Source organism: Protopterus annectens, chromosome 7.part0 (assembly GCF_019279795.1).
Source record: "Protopterus annectens isolate FY-2018-M chromosome 7.part0, PAN1.0, whole genome shotgun sequence".
Lineage (NCBI taxonomy): Eukaryota > Metazoa > Chordata > Ceratodontiformes > Protopteridae > Protopterus > Protopterus annectens.
The window spans coordinates 1,557,514,576-1,557,531,686 of record NC_056739.1 but is presented as its reverse complement, the minus strand read 5'-3'; the positions used below and the strand labels follow the sequence as shown (position 1 = coordinate 1,557,531,686).

Here is a 17,111-nt window from a genome sequence, read left to right as displayed (position 1 = left end):
CCTTATACCAAAAACAAACACATCTGGTAATAATCCCAATGACTACCACCCAATAACTCTAATCAATCTAGATATAAAAATACTAGCAACAATATTGGCCCACAGATTGAATAAAGTAATACCCTCCATTATATCTGCAGAACAACTAGGATTTATGAAAGGCAGACAAGTTTGGGATAATACATTAACAACAGAAGCTATAATAAATATGACATCTAAAGACTCTTCACCGAAGTATGTTCTCTCAGTAGATGCCCAAAAAGCTTTTGTCAGAGTTAATCTAAAGTTCCTGTTTAAAGTATTAGAACGCTTTGCTTTTCCTGAGGAATTTATTACTAGGATCAAAGTACTATATAACAAGGCCACAACTACTCTACACATAAACAAAAAGAATTCACGCCCTATACATATAATAAATGGAACCAAACAAGGCTGCCCTCTCTCTCCATAGCTCTTCAATCTCTACTTAGAAGCTCTTCTCTTAAAGTTAAGCCAAAAAACATTTAATCACTCTGTCTATGTTTCAAAGATACTAACCAAATATACAGCCTATGCTGACGACCTCAACATCTATTTTCAATACCCTTCTACCGATCTGATAAAAATTTTAAATTCTATCGACAAATTCTCAGTAATATCTAATTATGCTATGAACAAAAGTAAATCAAAATTTTTTCCATTAAATCCTCAAAGCCACAAAGAGATTTTCTTTCCAGACTCTAAAGTTAAAACAGAATACTCACTCAAATATATTGGTGTCTCCTTTATGCACCCACAAAAGGAAATCCCAAAAGAAAATCTGTACGCGGTCTGGCCAAAAATCACAAAAGACCTGACCAGGTGGGAAAAATTAAACCTCTCTCTCCTTTCCAAGGCATCAATCATAAAAATGAATATACTCCCAAAAATCCTCCATCAATTTCAAGCCATTAGTCAATTCATGACTAACAATTTCTTTACCAAAATGGAAATAACATTAAGTAAATTTATGTGGCATCCGAAAAATGTGAGAATTAAATATAAAAAACTTGCATTACCTAAAGGAAAAGGTGGCTTGAATCTCTCCGAGTTCCAGACATACTATCATATTATTAATGCTAACCATATTATTCATGCTAACCATATTATTCGCCTAACACACTATGACCCATATGACTCCTCTTGGTTCCCTCTTTGGATAAAAATCTATTACCAATACCTGACCTCTTTTAATGTCAATCCAAAAGCTATCCCTTTTCTTAGTAGAAAATTTCTAAGAAATCTTAATATACATCCGATAATAATTAACAAAGTTATAAGTTTTCAATCTCTTTTTTTCTATTCTAAATATAAAGAACTCCCTAATTATGGCACAGCCAATACATAAGAACCCTGAAATCAAGTTAAATAATATTATGTTAAATCTAGAAAATTACCCAATTATTAAAAAATGCACAATATGGGACTTTTATCAAATAAAAGATAAATCTTTAGACTATGCCATTGAACACCTGGAGGCAAACAAAAAATATCGCCTGATAATCAAACAAATAAGGTATCTAGTTAGCCTAAAAACCTCAGGAATCACCGTAAATCAACAAGAATTTCAGGTCTATCAACAAATTATCTCCTGTCTATTACAAAAAACTAAAATGCTTTCAAATACTTACAATCTAATTAGGAGATACAAGTACCAAAATGAAATTTTATACTCAAATTACTGGATGTCCAAAGATGTAAATATAACAGACGAACAAAAAATAGCAGCAATAGATATAACCACAAAACTCACACCCTATAAAAAACTAATTTATACACAAATCATGATTAATAACAATGCCTACCATACACCATCCTTTCTAAATAAAATTAACCCTAACTTTTCACCTCTCTGCCCCTTTTGTCCGAACACAATTGCTGACACTCTTAACATCTTCTGGTCTTGCAAAACTGTCCATAAACTATGGTGTTCTCTGAGAGTGAAATTGGAGAAATCTGGCTATATGAAATCCACCCTCTCATGGGAAATGGCAATTTTAAACATATTCCCTAATTTCTATACATTAGAATCCAAACATCTCATAGTAACGATAAGTGCACTGATTAAATCCTATATCGCTCTTAACTGGCTTAGTAGAGCTAAAATTTCATGGACAGAATTTAAAAATGTAGCTATCAAGTATGTATTGGCCAACAAACTAAAAACTGTAAGTAAAAAGAAATTGTCCTATTTTAGGAAATATTGGGGAATCCTTACTGAAATTATATCCTAATTCTAAAGATAAACTAACATAAAATGCTGCACTCTACTTTACCATTAAACTAACTCATAGATAATCCTACCTCAAGGTTATAATCAGGGATAGGGTACAACATAATTTAAAAAGATAAGGTATGATCCTCTAGATAAGTAAATGACCATAAACATGGTTTCAGTCAGCTTAATATTTAAATATATTACATTTTAATGAGTGACAACCAGTGTATATAGGTGTAAATAATGTAAAAAGTGTTATGATTAACGTAGTACAGTAATTAAGAACTCTCTTTTATCCTTCTGTCATGCACCATGATTATTTTAATTCCATTGTTATTATCATACGATATTGAAAAGAATGCGGTATTGAATTGTTGTGACTTGGTAGTAATTTTGTGCTACAATACTAGTTTTTGTGTAACTTGGATCTTAGATAACTTAGTTGTTATTCTTCATACTTCATGTATTAACCTTTGGTGTATAATAAGCAGAAATTTCAGATGTTCTCTTGAAAATGAAATAAAAATTCAATTTGGGGGGGGGGGGGCTCTTCTTCTAGGCAAGAATTTCAGAGCCTCATGGTCTATGCATAAACTTGCCTTATTTGGCCTTAGAAATATGGTGGTCTTGGAAACAAATTCCACCTTCATGTTCCAGGTAACTTTGGAAGCTAATATCAGTTACTATATAAAATATTCTAGTATTTCCCAGATTATTTCAGTAAAGGGGAAGAGGTGTTGCTGTGTATAGATGTACTCAAATGGTTTCATTTTTATTTATATAGGGCAAAATACTTCAAAAACGATTCACAATTCTTCAAATCCTATGCTGGTAATAAAATGTTTCCAAAGCCACTTTATCACTGTGGTTATCGGATTGCATCAAATTGTTATTAAAACAATGGTAAAGGTTTAACGGTACAGCCCACCACTCATTCTGTAAGCGCTATGTCTCAGACTTTATTTCAAAAATGCTTCTTTAGATGATATGTGCTGCTGCAGCTTGGGCCTCTCTCAATATTTTTGTAAGGCATTACAAATTGAATTGTGGTCTCTTTCCAGGTCTTCTATCAGTTCCACAGTTGTTCTGTGGATTCTTTCATGGTACCCAGGAGGGTCTACTGGGATCTGTATCCTTGTGATGAGGAGGATGAATTAGATTATGTCATATTTAAAAGTTATGTACCATAGTGATCTGCATGGTAATTGTTTATCTTCCCAACATCTCTGTCCACAATTTCCCAACCTGACAGAACTGCATTAGCTGTTGCACATACATGTCTAGGTTTATATCCCACTTAGAAGCAGTGTGCTACAGATCTGGAGAATGAAGGCAGAGTGCATAGAATTGTAGGTAAAGGGAGGGATAGAAACCATTGAAAGTTTAGATTGGTGTTAAGCAGATGAAGAGATAGTGCTTCATTACTAGTGGTGGGAGGACAAACCACAACCAAGCAAATTTCTTTTTATTTTACGAAAATAACTTTCAAATCTGCTGCATTGAAGTTCCTGCTCTGAAATAAGCTAACTGTAAGAATATTATTCTATAGCCTTGAAATAAATGCAGAAGAAACCCCGAGACTCCATTGTTCACAGTTTATATTGGCAGTAGTAGAGTTTTAGAAAAATAAAAACTGATCCAGTAAATTGAAACCACTTGCCTGTGAGGATAAATGAAATAGATTACTGTAGTTTTAGAAGCAAATTAATATATGGAAAACAGTCCAGTGAGTATCTGATTTTAGAGGTCTAACCATGGATCATTAACCATAAAGTTTTTGATAGGTAGTTCTGTGGTGTCCCTTTTTATCATTTGTTTAAATATGTCAATTAGATATTTTGGTTTATTTGGCAAATCTTTGAACTTTTTATTTTTTTTTCCTTTTTCTGTTTGCTTTAATCAGTTTCTCATCATTGATGATATTGATTTAACTTTTCTGACATTCTTAATTTTCTTTGTTTTACCCTTCTCAGTAATCTTTTCTGTGTAGTGTTATAATACTGAAATAAAACTCCATGTATGTTTATTATTCATCTCCGTTGTTACCGTTTTCTCACACATACCAGTATAATGCACGAGCAGATTAAAATATTGTAGATTTTGAGTTGTTTGGTATGTCTTGCTCATAGTAACTGATTAAAAAGCTTACATCCTGGTATTATTAAGGGCTTGCTTTTTATTTATATTCCGATTGAGATTTAATGTATGTTTTTAACATTGTGCTTATGTTTGGTTTTTATTGTGAGTGAAAAAGGGTCCTTTGACCAGCCCAGCTACCTGATAAACAAATTAAATAAACAAATATTGGATTGTGTACTGAGTTAGCATTAGCAGATTTTGCCCAGTTGCAGAGAATAATCTTTTGATTCCTTGAATCTTTTCAGACTAATAGTGTTTATAGTGTGTCAAAAAGAAACAAAAGCAAAGGCTTCAGAGTTTTCCAGCCGCTTGGTTTTATAATGTAGTAAAATAAAATGAAGCTGCTAATGAAATTAAGATATTGACTGGGCAGTATAATGCAACATTTCTGTGAAGTTAGTAAATTACGTTTTTAAGTGTGCTTCACCCTGTTGTTTTTGTTACAGAAAGTTCCTGTTGCTGAGGTTAGAATACTTATCCTTGAAAACATACTTCTGAAGCCAGCCTGTGATATTTATTTGTTGGTGGGAACCTCTATCAAATATACTGTTCAAAAAATTAGGCAAGGAAAAATTACAGGTTAGTTGATTTAAAATGTTCAAATTATGAATGCTTGTTTATACTAGGTCTGGTGTCAGCTGGTTAAGCAGTATGGCAAAAGTGACTGTTGTTCTCCTATGTATGGGTTCAAATCCCAGTGTAACCTATATGAGTTGGGGGGGGGGCATTGGTATAATGGTTAAGACGTTTCCCTCACAGACATATAAGGTGCAGGTTTTTATTTCTTATCTTTGAAAAGGAAATTGGCTAGGCTTAAAATGGCCCTCAAGGGCACATAGCCTAGTACTTGAATATGAACCTAGGGAGTTTCCAAATGAGTTAACAGCTAGAAAAAAAGGCTGTGTGCAAGAATTGCACTTCAGCTCACAAAGAAAAATTACATGCTCAAAGTGTGTTTCACTGATGGAGTCATTACTTTAGGGGAGTCTGCCACAAGTTAAGGTCTAATATCTGGACAGACCTTCAGTGATAACTACCTTCCTGTCGTGGCCAGGCTGATGCCATTTTTTACCTTGTGCATTTCCACTTACCCTTGGTTAGAGGTTGGTACTTAGTCTGCTGGCCATTGTCTGGCCATCTTCAGTTCTTTCTTGCTGCATGTGTACCAGCCTGCAAAATGTATGAGGGGCCGCCAGGCCATGGTTTTAGAAAGAGCAGGTAAGTACCCCTTTGGGGACTTTGTCTTTTGCTTGGCAAACGTCTATCTTTTTTTCTCCAACCAAATGTCCTTTTGGTGTCCCCTGGTATGAAGGTGTCAGGCATAATGCCAAAGAAAGGCAAGTGCACCTCTAAATGTAAAACCTCTTTCAAGGAGAAACACAACCAGTGCATTTAATCTTTAGGTGTGGAACATAATGTTAGTGTGAGATTTGCCAAGAATTTAAGCGAAGAAAATCTGTACAAAGATGTAAAGCCTTTCAAGCCTACTTATAAAAGGCTTCTATCCTAGTTTCTGAAGTCTTACATGCCATCTGAGAGTAACCAGATAAATATCCCCCACAAAAAGGAAATCAGGAGGTTGCATGACTGCATGGAGATACCTAGGTCTGAAAGAGTTAGTACCACAGAGGTACTGACCAGCACCGCCAACCTAATATCTGTTCTTACATGACTCAGTGTGTCCCCTTCAACCAGCTTTGAGCAGCAGTTGCTCTGTGCCTTTAAGCCTATCCCAGGCTCTAAAACTCCTCCAGTGCTCCCATAATGCTCCTCATCTCCCCCTTTTTGTTCAGATGAATTTTTTCCCCTTGGTAAAGTTGCATCTTCAAATGTATCCAGTCTCATTAAGTGGGTGTAGTTGTATTTTTTTTCTCCATTTGTGATTTTTTTCTCATTATTGTTATCTTTTCTTTAATTAACTCTTTGGCTATTTCTATTTAGAAATGAATTTTTGCTCCATTTTTTCTTGTCTGTTTGCAACTTGTTCTTCTCCGGTTGCTGCTGTTCCCATTTTGTATTGTCACAATGTTTGCTAATTTATTCATATACATCAGTACTTGATGCCTAATTGTGTGTTTCTTGACAGGTTTGTAGAATTTGGTTAAGGTTTTGATTGGCTTCTACTTTGTACTGGTAGTATTTTTATTGTGTAAAATTTAGTGTGCTGCTCTCTTTCCTTTTAGCAGGTCTGCTCTTAGCTGTATCATTATGCCTTCAGTATGGATAAAAATAAAGGATTTAGAAAATAGATCTTCCCTCAGGACATTGACACATTTTCTATAGTATGTTTGGGAGGGTAGAGCATCCCAACACCTCTTGCTGTATGTGTAAAAATGTTGATGATGTCCTTCAAGGATGCATCTGCAGTCATAACAAATGGGTTGTCCTGTCGTCAGGCAGCCCTTCGGTCGGCCGGATTCCAAAGTCTGGGTCTGGCCTCGGCTGGTGTCGCACTTCACCCGACGTCATCTCTGCTGGTCTTCGGGTATAAAGGCATCAGCCGACGCCATTTTCCTAAGTCTTTCTTGCCGCGTGGCGCCCGAAGCAGAAGCTGTTCGCAAGTGCCGGTCGGTCAGATCCAGAGATTACTACTACCGAATACTACCGAAGACTTCTAAAAGCTAAGTACCCGTTGGGGACTCTTTCTTGCCTCAGCCGATGTCAGAAAAAGTAAATAACTGTTTAACTTGTGGGAAACAAATACCTCATAAAGATTTCCACTCTTACTGCTTACCTTGTTTAGGCCCAGACCACGACGTAGCAGCCTGTTTAGCCTGTGCTTCCTTCAACCGACGAACGCTTAGGCGTCGGTCGGAGTTTGCTGAACAGTTTTTCGGCTCAGATTTTGCGTACATTATGCCGTCGGATCCTCCGACTTCTCAAATTGTTAAATGCAAAGAAAAAGACCGACACTCGCGGTCCGCGGTTTCGGCCGAAACCACGGTTAAGCAAACCGCGAGTGTCTCGGTTTCGGCCGAAACCGAGCAAACGGGTCAATCTTCAGCCGAATCCATGACTACTACCGAGGCTCCTGCTACCCTAGTTGAATCGGCCTCTGAAGTTTTGCCTACTAATGTGGTTCCTATAGAATTATCAGACACTATCCCTTTGGATGTCTCTACCCCAGCACGTGGTGCTGCTAGGCCTCCTGCAGCCATGTCTATTAAGGCCTTTGCCAGGGCTAAAGCAGCCAAAACTGCTAAATCAGTGCCTGTTAAGCCCCCTCACACAGGCCCAGTTCCAGTTCTCAAATGCTTACTCTGGCAGAGGATCTCATCTCTTTAATAAGGGGATCCCAATCTCACCCAGACAGGGCCTCTCAGCCTCCAGAAAAGAGACCTAGAGCAGAGCCCCCAGAGCCAGTGTCCTCAGATGATTCTTCTGATGATTCGGACATTACAGACCATCCAGAGGCTCCTTTTTCTACTTATGAAGATTCCGATGCTGAAGAATCTATTCCATCTGCCTCTCCACCAGAGGAATTTTCCTGTGGGGAAACCTTACATGCCATGAGAGAGCAATTCCAATGGCAGGGACAAGATTTCTCAGATTCAAGAAAAAGGCTTAGGACCTTTCTACACTTACCACAACATAGGCCCTTAGCTATACCTCCAGTTCTGCCTGTTGTGGATGATGCATTTAATGATGTTTGCACTGCTCCTGATACTTTACCTCCAGCCCCGCCAAACCAGATAGGTTTTACAGGGTACGGACACTCATCACCACCTATACAAGGCCCCACTTGCAGATCCTGAGACTATCTCCCAGGGGCCTAAGGCAGTAGCCGACCTCAGCAAAACCCTCTCCCTTCTGAAAGGGAATCCAGGTCCTTAGAGAGATGGGGTAAAAAAGTCTACACCTCTGCTACTCTTTCAGCTAGAGCTTTGAACTGTCAGTTTCATATGATCCAATACCAAGAGTTTATGCTTGATCAGTTAACTAAGAAACTGTCCTCTGATGACTCCTTAGATAAGAAATATGTTTTAGAAATGGTGAATAACATTCAGCAGGTTAGTAACCATTCTTTAAAATGTGGCTATGATGCACTGGAGGCTTCATTTAGATCAGCCATGACTGGCACAGTTATAAGAAGGCATGCATGGTTGAAAGAACAGGTCTTGCCGGATCATGTTAAAGCAAAGCTGTTAGATGCTCCTATGGATAAGGCCAGTCTATTTGGTTCTCCTGCTCAGCAAGTAATGAAGAAAATGGAAGAGAAGGCAAAATCTGTACAAACAGTTAAAGATTTCTTACAGGTTCAGCCCCAAGGTTTAGCAGGAACTGGCCTTCCAAAAATTGGTCCTTTCCAGACTCCTCTAAATCTCAGAGAGGCAGGAATAGACGTTCCAGAGGCAGAAATCAATCCAGAGGAGGTGCCTACAGAGGCGCCAGTGGCAAGGCAATAACCAGCGAGGCACAGACACAACCACTGCCACTGCAACAGGACAATCACAGTGACTTGGCTCTGACACCGCCTACCAGGGAACAAATAGCAGCACCCTTAGGCGGAAAGTTAGCCTTATTTTCAAAAATTGGCACTATATCACAAAAGACAAGTGGATTTTGCAGACCATAGACCAAGGCTACAGGTTTCACTTCCACACCTTACCAGTAAAAGAGGAATGCCAAACCTACCTCCAAATCAGAAAACAGAAGCTCTAAAACAGATAGCTCAATTAACAAAGATGAGAGCTGTGGAAAGAGTACCACCAACAGAACAGGGCAAAGGATTCTACTCCAGACTCTTCCTAGTACCAAGAAAAGAGAAAAGTTGGAGACCTATTCTCGACCTGTCCGCCTTAAACACGTTCATCATTGTCCCAAAATTCAAAATGCTGACCCTACAGCAACTTCTTCCCATGCTGGGCAAGGAGTGTTGGCTGGTAACTCTAGATCTCAAGGAGGCATACCTGCACGTCCCCATACGACCAAATTGCAGAAGATACCTCAGATTTCTTGCAGGATCAGAGCATTATCAATTCTCAGCATTGCCCTTTGGCTTATCTACTGCCCAGAGTATTCACAAAATGCCTGGCATCAGTAATCGCTCATTGCAGGCTACAGGGAATCCAAATTTATCCATACCTGGACGACTGCCTGATACAAGCGGACAACAAAAGCAAACTGACAAAAGACTTACAAAGAGTCATTTGCTTACTACAAGCCCTGGGATACACAGTCAATTTAAAAAGTCAAGACTAATACCATCCCAAACAAAAACATTCTTGGGTGCAGAATTGGACACAGTAAAACAAATGGCATTCCTAACTGCAGAAAAACAAGAACAACTCCCTCATTACTTCTTGGCATTAACAAAGCAGAACAAACTAACAGCAAGGAAAGTACTGCAGGCCTTGGGCTTCATGGCATCATGCATAATCCTGGTCCCCATGCCAGATTGCATATGAGAAAACTACAGTGGTACCTAAAGAATTTATGGTCTCAACACAGGCACAGCTTAGAAACCGAAATACCACTAATCCCATGCCTGAAACAAGAGTTCCTATGGTGGGCTCAAGCATGCCAGTCAAACCCAGGCTTGCCCTTCCACAACTTTCAAGCAAGCCAAACCATCACAACGGACGCCTCAGACCTAGGTTGGGGGCCCACATGCTGGACAAATGCATACAAGGATTATGGACCCCAGATCAACTGCACCTGCACATAAATCAAAAAGAAATGCTGGCAGTAAAACTAGCAATCCAGAATTTCAGACCATTCCTCAAAGAAGGCCATTTGATGATAAGGACAGACAACACCACAGTCATGTGGTACATCAACAAACAGGGAGGCACTCATTCATACCCCTATGCCGAATGACTCTGGACCTATGGAATATGGCTCTGAGCTACAACATTCAGTTACAGGCAATATTTGTACCGGCAAAAGAAAACATCCTAGCAGACATGTTAAGCAGAACTACCTCGGATGCTCACGAATGGATGCTACACCCGGACATCTTCAAGGCCATCACACAGAAATGGGGAATGCCACAAATATACCTATTCGCATCCCCACTCAATCACCAGCTCAAGAAATTCTGCACAAGGACATACCACCCACTTGCATGGAAGGTGGACTCTCTATCCTTCAGTTGGAAAGGCCTGACAGCATATGCATTCCCACCTCTTCCTTTGATGCACAAGATACTACTGAAAATCAAAGAGGAGCGTCCAAAGATAATTCTGATAGCTCCAAATTGGCCAAGACAACACTGGTATCCATTGCTGAGGAGCATGTCACGGGGGAGAACGTGGACACTACCCCTGATGCCTTTGATGTTAACTCAGAACGACTACAACATCATGCATCCAAATCTAAAAACTCTGCAACTAACTGCCTGGAACATTACATAACAGCAACTAACCCAGATTTATCCCAAAGGGTTAAAGACATTATCCTGGTGGCCCGCAGACCTTCTACAAGAAGGAACTATGCAGGAAAATGGAAAAGGTTTGTCATTTGGAGCACTGAAAGAGGAAAAGATGTGTCAAAGATAGATATTGCCAACATCCTGGAGTATTTGGCAGAGCTTCTCCATACAGGCCTGTCCTATTCCTCCATCAAGATACATGCATCAGCCATTTCTGCAGAATACAGCTTCGATCCCCCTGTCTTCTCACATCCTCTACTCAGGCAGTTCCTCAGAGGAATCAAGAATGTAAAACCTCCTAGGAAACCACCATTACCAGCATGGGACTTGAACTTTGTGCTAGAAAAATTGACACTCCCTCCATTCGAACCAGCAGCAACAGCAGATCTTTAACACCTATCCTGGAAAACTGCTTTCCTACTGGCAATTACTTCAGCAAGAAGGGTTTCGGAACTACAGGCCTTAATGGCAGTACAACCCTTCCTAATCTTCCATCCAGACAGAGTATCCATGAGGACTAATCCTACATTTATGCCTAAGGTGGTATCCAGAGTGTCTCTAAACCAGGCAATCCACCTACCTACCTTCTTTCCCAATCCACAGAACAGGGGGGAAAGACTGCTGCATACCTTGGATGTACATAGACAGTTGCGCTACTACCTGGACAGAACCAAGGGCAATAGAAAAACTGACCAGCTTCTAGTGGCCTATGCAACAGGAAGGGAAGGAAAAGCAATTTCCAAACAGACAATTTCCAAGTGGATAGGAAATTGCATCAGATTCTGTTACTCCTACCATGGAAAACCAATTCCACAGAACATAATACCTCACTCTACAAGGGCTACAGCCACTACCACAGCTTTCTTACGAGGAGTGGCAACCAAGGACATTATTGAGGCGGCTACTTGGACCTCCGTGCATACATTTGCCAAGCATTATAACTTACCTCTATACTCTAGATCCCGAGCAGGGTTTGCCACTGCTGTATTGCAAGGGATCCTAACTACACCATAATTCTTCTTCCTCCTCCCCTAGTTTGGCTATGGTATTCTACCCATTTGTTATGACTGCAGATGCATCCTTGAAGGACATAGTACAGTTTTGTACCTACCATAAATGTAGATGTCCGAACAGGATAGCATCTGCAGTCAGGATTACCCACCCTCCTTCCCCTCTGTGGTATTCCTAGGGTATTTACCCTCCTAATAGCTAGCTGGGGGGGGATCTCTTATGGTGTATTTGTTTGTATATATGTACATACATGCTTATTTTTTGTGTTGGCCTATTTTTTTTGGAAACATTGGCATTTACCCAAAATTTAGTTTTCCAAGAGGGCAACTGGCATCTGGGGCAAGAAACACTGAGGAAAATGGAGTCGGCTGATGCCTTTATACCCAAAGACCAGCAGAGATGACGTCGGGTGAAGTGCGACACCAGCCGAGGCCAGACCCAGACTTTGGAATCCGGCCGACCGAAGGGCTGCCTGACGACAGGACAACCCATTTGTTATGACTGCAGATGCTATCCTGTTCGGACATCTACATTTATGGTAGGTACAAAACTGTACTTTCTTCGTGTTTCACTGTTGCAGTCATTACATTTGGGTAATCTGCTGGCAGGTTGCCCTCAGTCGGCCTGAATTCCAAAGTCTTGAGTCCTGCGTCGGTTGCTGTCTCCTCTTCCATGACGTCAAGTTGTCAGGGGTATAAAACATGCAGCTGACGCCATTTTCTTCAGTCTTTCTTGCCGCGTGGTGCTCGAAGCAGAAGCATTTCGCAAGTGCCTGTTGGCTGACTAGTGAAATATTCGCGTTTGAGTTTCAGAACCAAAGTCTTCAATAAAGCTAAGTACCCCGTTGGGGAAACTTTTTTCTTGCTCTTTACCGATGTCAGAAAAAGTTAATAATTGTATTAACTTGTGGGCAGCAAATACCTCATAAGGATTTCCATTGATACTGTATTCCTTGCCTAGGCCCTGATCACAACATGTCTGGCTGTCGGTTTTGTGCTAGATTTAACCAACGCACTATTAAGCGTCAGTATATTTTTGCATCTAAGTATTTTGGAAACAGATTTAACTACCCAGAGATGTCGTCGGATAGCAGTCAGACTACCGGAGTACATAAAAAACGCAAAGAAAAGGACAGAGAAAGGCAGTCGAGATCCAAAACCGACAACGAAGCTTCTCCTAAGCCAGTCGCCGGGTTGCCGGTACTCAGTGATACCCACTACCTTCGAGTCGCAGGCCTCTACTGACACCCATGTGGAGTCCGGCATGCCGCAAGATACTCAAGGTATTGGACCGACGGATGTATCTCCATCAGATGGGTCCGGAGCTGCTGAGCAGGCACCGGCTTCTGATGGTGTATTCAGACCTCAACATTTTTATATCAAACCGACGAAAGCTGCAAAACCAAAGGCAAAAACACCTTCTAAAACTAAAAAACTGACGCCAGAGCCACGTGTACAGGCCTCTATGCCTAAAAAACAGATAATCAAAATGGCTGATGACCTTATTACCTTGATCAGGGGTACCCATCCCCCTCCAGATAAGAGGCCTAGGCAAGACACTGACTATGAATCTTCAGATCAGGTTTCTATTTCTTCTGATTCCTCTTCTGATCAGGAATTATCTTTACCTCCCTATGAGGATTCTGATGCTGAGGAGTCTATTCTATCTGTATCTCCTCCTGAGGATTATTCATTTGGAGAAACCTTGCATACTTTGAGGGAGCATTTTCACTGGGAGAGTCAAGACTTCTCAGAATCAAAAAAGAGGCTTAGGGATTTCCTCCTTCTCCCTCAGCACAAGCCTTTAACCATTCCCCCTGTGTTAGACATTGTGGATGATGTTTTTTTGGAGTCAAGCCTGACCCCTGACTCTTTACCTTCGGCTCCCAGTAAGCCTGACCGGTATTACAGGGTCCCTGACTCTCATAAATTTTTATTTAGAAACCCTGCTGCTGATCCTGAAACTATTTCACAGGGTCCAAAGGGAGTTAAGGTCTCAACAGCAAAAAACCCTACCCCCTCCGACAGAGATTCAAGGGCGCAGGACAGATGGGGAAAAAAGGTTTATACATCTGCAACCTTGGCAATTAGGGCCTTAAACTGTCAATTTCATATGCTTAAGTACCAACAACATGTTATGGGATTGCTGAAACAGAAAATGATGTTGATTTCAGAATGTGCAGAAAATAAGGAATTGCAGGAATTATTGCATGCAGCTGAACAAGTTGGAAAGCATACTTTGCAATGTGGTTTTGATTCTTTAGAGGCCTCCTGCAGGGCCACAGTTACTGGATCTGTGATTAGGAGGCATATCTGGTTAAAGGAACAAAATTTGCCTGATCATGTTAAAGCTATATTACTAGACGCACCTTTACAGCATGATTCACTGTTTGGTATCAAGGCAGAAGAGGTTTTAAAGAAAATGGCAGACAAAGCTATGTCTATGCAAGCTGTTAAAGATTTCTTACAAGTGCAGCCACCTAGATTTAGTTGACACTGACCTACAAAAAATTGGTCCTTTCCAGTGTCAGACAGTGCTCAAAGGGGCAAATCCAGACACCCTAAGGGTTCCAGGTACCAGGCTCAAGACTCATACAGGTCAAAGCAATGGGGAGCATCCACCTCCAAATCTGGAGGAGATAAAGCGCAAACCTACAGAAAGCAATCCCAATGACTTCCCTCTGCCTACACCAAGCACTTATCTTTTGACAGCATCCATAGGGGGGAAATTAGTAGCACTTTTTGCTCAAAATTGGCAGTTAATAACCCAGGACAAGTGGGTACTGAACATCGTATCGTAGGGATACAGTTTCCATTTCCACACTCTGCCAATGACAAATGGTTGGCCAGACCTGCCAAAAAAACACTGGGCAGAGGCACAGAAACAGTTACGTCCCTCATGGATATGGGGGCCATTCAGACAGTACCAGAACAGGAAAAAGGACAAGGTTTTTACTCAAGACTGTTCTTGGTACCCGGAAAGGACAAGTCCTGGTGGCCAATACTGGATTTATCGATTTTGAACACATACCTGGACATTCCAAAATTCAAAATGCTCACTTTGCAACAGCTTCTGCCCATGCTGGGCAAGAATGCTTGGCTGGTGACTTTAGACTTAAGAGGCATACCTGCATGTCCCAATAAGACAGTCATGCAGAAGATACCTCAGATTCAAGGCTGGCTTAATGCATTACCAATTCTCTGCACTGCCCTTTGGCTTATCTACTGCGCCCAGGGTCTTTACAAAGTGCCTGGCACCAGTAATTGCATTTTGCAGACAAAGAAATATTCAAATATATCCTTACTTGGACGACTGTCTCAAGCAGAGCAAGGACACTCTTCTATGACACCTGGCGTTTGTGAAAAGGCTTCTAGCATGCCTAGGGTACACAATAAATGAAAAGAAATCACAACTGGTACCCTCTCAAAAGATAACATTCCTGGGTGCAAGCTTGCATACAACTGCCCAGAAGGCTTATCTCATGCCAGACAAACAAAGGCAACTGACTACTTAATTCAAACTGATGGCAACAAAATCCCAGTCTTCTGCAAGACAAATTTTGCAGGCTCTGGGCTTCATGGCATCCTGCATCCTACTAATTCCATATGCAATACTGCATATGAGGAAACTTCAATGGTGCCTAAAATGTTTATGGAATCAAAATTCACACAGTCTGGAAACAGTGATTCCTCTCATCCCCTGCCTGCAAGAGGAGTTTCTATGGTGGGCAAAGGCCTGTCACCAAAACATGGAACGGACCTTCACTCTACCCCCTACCAGCCAAACCTTAACAACAGACGCATCAGATTATGCCTGGGGGGCCCACATGGCAGGAAGATGCATTGAGGGCATATGGGCGCCAAATCAAATGCATCTGCATATCAACCAGAAAGAGATGATAGCTGTTCAAAATGCCCTAACAGCCTTCAAGGACTTACTTCATCCGAGACAACTACTGATAAAGACGGGCAACACCACAGTCATTTGGTATATAAACAAGCAAGGGGGCACACACTCATACCCCCTTTGCAAATTAGCCATTGCACTGTGGGACACAGCTTTGACTTGCCAAATAAATCTTCAAGCTCAATTCCTGCCAGGAAAACAGAACACTCTGGCAGACGATTTAAGCAGAAACCTGATGGATCCTTACGAGTGGAAACATAAATCCACGAGTATTCAGCATGATAACAGAGAAATGGGGGAGCCCAGACATAGATCTATTTGCCTCACCTCAAAATTATTAATTGAAAAGATTCTGCACAAGGACTTATCAAAGACAATGATGCCATATCCTTCAGTTGGAAAAACCTATCAGTTTACGCCTTTCCTCCTCTGCCTCTTCTACCCAAGGTCCTCCTAAAAGTCAGACAAGAGAAGCCAAAGATGATATTAATTGCCCGGACTGGCCCCGCCAATACTGGTACCCGATCCTAAGGAATTTGTCTCAATACCCAGCTTGGACCTTGCCTCAAAGACCACAACTACTGTCCCAGCAAAACAATCAGATCCTGCGCAATCAACTACAGACTCTGAACCTGGCAGCATGGCTAATCATGTAATCATACGAATGACACCTCTCAGTAAAGCTGTGATGGATGTCATTTTGGAAGCCAGAAGGCCTAGTACTAGAAAATCTTATGCTGACAAATGGAAGAGATTCTGTGCTTGGAATCAAGCACAAGGAACTGATACAGCAGAACCACATATTCCTCAGATATTGCAATACTTAACTGAGATGCTTGACAAAGGCCTATCTTTCTCATCAATCAAAATCCATGCCTCTGCCATTTCGGCTCATTACAATACAAAGCCACCTATCTTTTCTCATCCTTTACTAAAGCAGTATCTTAGAGGAGCCAAAAATCTAAGGCCTCCTAGAAGATCACCATTACCTGCATGGGACCTCAATTATGTGTTGGAAAAGCTCTCCCTGTCTCCATTTGAACCAGCCGCTACCGCTGATATAAAGTTCTTATCGTGGACGACAGCTCTGCTACTAGCAATTACTTCAGCAAGAAGAGTTTCAAAGCTACAGGCCCTCATAGCTGTAGAGCCTTTATCATATTTTACCCAGACAGGGTGTCTCTGAGGAAAAATCCTACTTTTATGCCTAAGGTGGTTTCCAGTGTGGCTCTTAACCAAACTATTCATCTGCCAACTTTTTATCCAAACCCGCAAGACAAAGGGGAGAGAATTTTGCATTCCTTGGACGTACATAGACAGCTAAGATTCTACTTGAGCAGGGCAAAAGCTCTAAGAAAAACTGAGCAATTACTAGTGTCATATGCTGCAGGATCAAAAGGATAAGCCACTGCATCCGTTTCTGCTACTTACACCATGGTAAACCTG

General features: G+C 41.0%; 1 protein-coding gene across 1 annotated transcript in view; it reads left to right on the top strand.

The window, feature by feature from the left end:
• NUP210 (nucleoporin 210) overlaps positions 1 to 17,111 on the top strand; it is a 2,490,054-nt gene that overhangs the window by 539,689 nt on the left and 1,933,254 nt on the right. Inside the window, exon 6 of the mRNA XM_044078102.1 lies at positions 4,822 to 4,954. Coding sequence (XP_043934037.1) covers positions 4,822 to 4,954 — 133 coding nt within the window. The remainder of the gene's footprint in view (positions 1 to 4,821; positions 4,955 to 17,111) is intronic.